The sequence below is a fragment of the Pyrgilauda ruficollis genome, unplaced genomic scaffold (assembly GCF_017590135.1).
Source record: "Pyrgilauda ruficollis isolate IOZ18807 unplaced genomic scaffold, ASM1759013v1 scaffold264, whole genome shotgun sequence".
Lineage (NCBI taxonomy): Eukaryota > Metazoa > Chordata > Aves > Passeriformes > Passeridae > Pyrgilauda > Pyrgilauda ruficollis.
In genome coordinates, this window is record NW_024523978.1 from 237,852 (window position 1) to 243,107 (window position 5,256).

Below are 5,256 nucleotides of genomic sequence, written 5' to 3' on the forward strand. Positions count from 1 at the left end.
CAGTGGAAGGCATCAAGGTACAAACTCTGTGTCATCTGGGGGATGCTGTTTGTCCAAAATTAACTTGCAAAATGTGCTCTGATTTTAATTCTTGAAAGCATTATCAGGCTTTGACCCAATCCCCAGCTCAGTAAAGTGCCTCAGCACTCAGTGACTTCACTCAAAAAGCCAGATTTTCTGTCTATTAAAATGCTGCAAAATCACAGAGTGTTCTGGAATTACAATAAAATAATTTGGGATTTGAAACCACACTTGAAATAAATGCATTTGAAAACTTCAGTGCAGGCACATTATCAAAAAAATTTTTTTTATTAAAGAAAAGCAAGTATTTTTCTACATTTTAGACATGCTTTTCTCAGTAGTGTAGTTTTTAAAGGTATTGAAAAGTGGAGTGATAGAATCACAGCAGGGTTTGGGTGGGAAGGACCTCAAAGCCCACCCAGTGCCACCCCTGCCATGGCAGGGACACCTTCCCCTGTGCCAGGCTGCTCCAGCCCCAGTGTCCAGCCTGGCCTTGGGCACTGCCAGGGATCCAGGGGCAGCCCCAGCTGCTCTGGGAATTCCATCCCAGCCCCTGCCCACCCTGCCAGGGAACAATTCCTCATTGCCCAGATCCCATCCAGCCCTGCCCTCTGGCACTGGCAGCCATTCCCTGGCTCCTGTCCCTGCAGCCCTTGTCCCCAGTCCCTCTGCAGCTCTCCTGGAGCCCCTTCAGGCCCTGCCAGGGGCTCTGAGCTCTCCCTGGAGCTTCTCCTCTCCAGGTGAGCACCCCAGCTCTCCCAGCCTGTCAAGCTGTCTCAGGCTCAAACCTGTCCCTGTGCCTTGGAGTGTCACCCCGGGATGCAGGCAGGGACAGAGGAGGGAATTAAACCCTGACAGTCAAAATAAATCGGGTTGGAGCCGCTGCCTGATCCCCGCTGGGATGCTGAGCCGCGTTTCCCAAAGAGCCTCGCTGGAACTGTCCTGGCGTCCTGGAACGATCCCAGCGCTCGGAATCTGCAGCGACAGCGGCACCTAGTGCTCGGATCCTGCAGAATTCCCGCAGCCAACCATCCATCATCCACCATCCACCCCAGGCTCCCAATCTCCTCAGCAGCCACTGCCCCAGCTCGGTGCCAGCTCTGTGGGGGAAAGTCAAACAGGTGGAAGAATTAGGAATAGAATGAGTTGAACCATTCCAGGTAATTCAGGGATCTGAGCGAGCTGCTCAAGGTCACCAGAGAGAGGGACAGAGCTGCCTGTCCCACCTGGAAGATCCTTTGGATTGGGAGGTGTTGGGATGGAGTTTATCCACGGGGAGGAAATAAATCCCAGGTTTTGGAGGTTTCTGTGAGGGGAGCACAGCTGGTGTTGAGTCTGGAAGAATTTGTGGGATGCTCCTCATGAATGGAGGTACAGGTGGGGCTGAGGCAGGGGCAGCCTGGAGATCCATGGAGGAGCTGAGATCCACCTGCAGCCCCTGGAGATCCATGGAGGAGCTGAGATCCACCTGCAGCCTCTGGAGAAGCCCACACCAGAGCAGGGGATGCACAAAAGGTGAGATCCCATGGGAATTCCGCCCTGGAGCAGCTCCTGCTCTCCAGGGTATCTGAGGCCCTGTGGAGAGAGAAGCCCCCCTGGAGGAGGTTTGGTATGAGAACTTGGGATCTCACGGGAAAAGGGACCCACCCTGGGGCAGTTCCTGCAGGAATGACCCCATGGAAAGGACCCACCCTGGGGCAGTTCCTGCAGGAATGACCCCATGGAAAGGACCCACTCTGGGGCAGTTCCTTCAGGAATGACCCCATGGAAAGGGATCCACCCTGGGGCAGTTCCTGCAGGAATGGCCCCATGGAAAGGGATCCACCCTGGGGCAGTTCCTGCAGGAATGACCCCATGGAAAGGACCCACTCTGGGGCAGTTCCTGCAGGAATGACCCCATGGAAAGGACCCACACAGGAGCAGCCTGGTCCTGAAGAACTGATCCTGTGGGAAGTACCCATGCTGGAGAAGTCCATGGAGGACACCAGGGCTCAGGGACACTTAGGGCACTGGGCCACCGTGGGGACAGGAGCACTAGGGGGATAGGGACACTGACAGTGACACTGAGGGCACAAGGACACTGGGGGCAAAGGGACACCACAGGCACAGGGAGACTGGGCACAGGGACAGTGACAGTGACATTGTGGGCACAGGGATGCTGTGGGCACAGGGACACCAGGTACATATGGCTCAGGAACCCCACAGGGACCCCACGGGGACACCGGTGGCTCAGGGACCCCGGCTGGGCGCAGGGTTTGCGCTCCCCCAATGTCCCGCCAGGGGGCGCGCGGCCCCAAGGCACCGCTCTGCGGAACTACAGCTCCCAGCGTGCCCCGCGGCAGGAGCGGCCCCTAACGGCGCCGGGGTAGGTGTGGCCCCGCCGCGCCTGCGCAGTGCGCGGTGACCCTGGGGGCGGCCGGGAAAGATGGCGGCGGCAGCCGGGCTCGTCTTGAAGGTGAAATTGGGGGGCGGCGGGGCCTGGGCGGCTTTGGGGGGGAGCAGCGCCGTCTGCCGCCCTCCAGTCCAGCGCGGGGTCTCGGACCTTCCCCTTTCTCCCGATCCTTGAGGGCTGCGCCGACCCCGCCATTCTCCCCCTTATTCCCCCCCAGGTGCGGCAGCTGAGTACGACGGCGGCGAGACCGGTGACCAAGCTGGTCAAGGTGAGGGGGCAGGGGCGTTGTCACAGGGAAAGGGTAGGGAGGTCTCAAAGGTGGTGAAGATAACGGGGCAGGGGTGTCCTGAAGGGGCCCGGAGCGGTCTCCAGGCTGGTCGAGGTGAGGAGGTGGAGGTCGTGAGGAGATCAAGGAGTCCCCGGGGTGGTCAAGGGGGGTGTCCAGGCTGGTCAGGATGACAGGGCGGGGGTCGTGAGGGGCTCAAGGCGGGTGGCTGAGATGGGAAGGGTGCCGGAGGGGTCCCGGCTGGCCAAGGCGAGGGGCGGGGGTCTCTCTCCGGGTCCCCCGCTCAGCGCCCTCCCGTGCTCCCGCAGCCGCCCATCCAGGTGTACGGGCTGGAAGGGCGCTATGCCACCGCCCTCTACTCGGCAGCCAGCAAGCAGAAGAAGCTGGAGCAGGTGGAGAAGGAGCTGACCCGGGTGTGGGTAAGGTGTTCCACAGCCGGGACTCCCGGGGTGGGAGTGGGGAGGGTTCCCTGCTGCTCCTCGGTAGGGAGGGGGCTGGGCTGCTGTGACCTGTGAGGCTTCCAGCCTGCTGGCACCTGCACTGCCTGCTTGTGGCCCTGGTGTTTAAATGGGATATTGGGAATGGGGAATTGTGTCCTGGCACAGGGTGCCCAGAGAAGCTGTGGCTGCTCCACCCCTGGAAGTGTCCAGGGACAGGCTGGATGCGGCTTGGAGCAATCTGGGATAGTGGAAGATGTCCCTGTCTATCCAGTTTTTAAGGTTCCTTCCAACCTAAACCATTCCCTGATTCTCTAGCTGGAGCTGCCATTTCACTTCCCATCAGCTCCAGAGCTCTTTGTTCTCATCCCAGGAGTGCCCCTGTTGCCTGCCTTGGCTACTGCAGGTGGGCCCTGTGATGCCAGGAAAACCCCTGGCGTTTGTCACATCCTTGTGTATCCCCTCAGAGCCTCCTGAAGGACCCCAAGCTGTCCAGTGTGGTGATGAACCCTCACACCAAGGGCTCAGTGAAACAAAAAGCCGTGAACGATGCCCTGGCAAGAGAGAAGATGTCCCCAATCACTGTCAACCTGATGAGTGAGTGACCTCTGGGCTTCAGGAGAACATCCCAGCAGTGCCATCCGTTGGAATTGCTGTTGGCTGCTGGGACGTGCCTCTGGTGGTGCTTTAACCCTTGGATGTTTTGCAGATCTGCTGGCTGAGAACGGCCGCCTGCGTTACACCCCGGGCATCGTCTCTGCCTTCGGGAAGATCATGAGCGCCGTCCGAGGGGAGGTGGTGTGCACGGTCACCACGGCCCAGGTGGGCTGGGCAGCTCTGCATCCAGGCAGCAGGGAGTGGGAGCAAAGACAAACCTCTCCTGGTTAAGGCTGCACTCTGTGATTGAAGTACTTGCTGTGAGAGCAGTGAGGACGTGTCTCACCTCTGCCAAGCTGAACAAATTGCTGCAAAGAGAGGGCTAATACCCAGCAGTTTCTGGTCCAAAATAACTGTTCATCCCATTGCAACTCAACAAGGTTTTCATTCCTGTGTGTGAGCTCAGGGGCTGGCAAAAGTCAGGCTGGTCTGCAGGTAGAGCTGCCCCTGTTCTTCTTCCAAACAGGAAAATGTTTCATAAAATCAGGAGGGCACAAAGGGGTTGTTGTTCCTGTGCTGCCCTTGGCTTATCCCTGTTCCAGGATGCAGCCTTCCTGGTTTAAGTGTGTCTTCAAAGGGACCTGAGAAGAAAATTTATATAATTTGAGTATATATTATTATTATATCACTTGAGTATTTTTAAGTCCTTCATTTTCCTGCTCTTCTGTTCTTTTTTTTCAGCCCTTGGATGAGGCTAACCTCACTGAACTGAAAAGTGCCCTGAATGGGTTCTTGGCCAAAGGAGAGGTGTTGAAGCTGGAGACTAAGGTCTGGATTTTTGACTTACAAATAAGTGTCACTAAGTTTACGTTAAGGGCTTCTGTGTCTCTGATTTTTACAAAAACAAAAAGATTTTATTGAATCCAATTTCTTTATTACATAATTCTGTGCTTTCTTGTAGACATGATAATGTTTTAATTTCTAAAATCTTCACTTTGGAATGCAATGACCACAAAATCATCCTCAAAAAAGGCCCTTTGAAAAGCTTTACATTTTATTTTTCCTAGTGTAAAATTTGTATTCTCTGGTAACAAACTCTTACTAATCAACTTTCTGTTTAATGTTCCTTCCTTAGACTGACCCAGCCATCCTTGGTGGCATGATTGTCAATATTGGGGAGAAGTACGTGGACATGTCAACAAGGTCCAAGATCCAGAAACTCACCAAAATCATGAGAGAGACTGTCTAGAGAGCTGTCCTGGTGGTTCCCAGGGAAACCTGTCACATGGAAACAATAAAATTCTTCATTCTTGTGGAGATGGTGCCCGGTGTTTTGGTTGGGGAAGCACGGCCCTGAGGGAGGAAGATGCTGAAGCTGCCCTGAGTTTCTGTAGCTGTGGCTGAACATTTGTGGCATGGCTTGGAAATGGGGCTCACCCTGGGGAAAGTTGTTGGGAAGGACATGGAAAGAGCCCTGGGGGAGCTGATGAATGGGGGCAGTGCTGTGGAGGGTCTGCCAGGCT

At 55.7% G+C, this 5,256-nt stretch overlaps 1 protein-coding gene across 1 annotated transcript; it reads left to right on the top strand.

Annotated features, from left to right (window-relative positions):
• Positions 1-2,396: 2,396 nt before the first annotated feature.
• Positions 2,397-5,050, top strand: ATP5PO (ATP synthase peripheral stalk subunit OSCP). The gene is made up of 7 exons (XM_041471340.1): positions 2,397-2,476; positions 2,631-2,681; positions 3,008-3,118; positions 3,604-3,733; positions 3,846-3,958; positions 4,475-4,561; positions 4,869-5,050. The coding sequence occupies exons 1-7, from the start codon at positions 2,447-2,449 to the stop codon at positions 4,980-4,982; spliced, it is 636 nt and encodes a 211-aa protein (XP_041327274.1). The 5' UTR covers positions 2,397-2,446; the 3' UTR covers positions 4,983-5,050.
• The last annotated feature ends 206 nt before the right edge of the window (positions 5,051-5,256 follow it).

Excerpts from the sequence above, each read along its gene's own strand:
- ATP5PO (XM_041471340.1), top strand. The coding sequence starts at position 2,447 with ATGGCGGCGGCAGCCGGGCTCGTCTTGAAG. Across the intron at positions 2,682-3,007 it reads CGGTGACCAAGCTGGTCAAG|CCGCCCATCCAGGTGTACGG; the intron begins GTGAGGGGGCAG and ends GTGCTCCCGCAG. Across the intron at positions 4,562-4,868 it reads TGTTGAAGCTGGAGACTAAG|ACTGACCCAGCCATCCTTGG; the intron begins GTCTGGATTTTT and ends TTCCTTCCTTAG.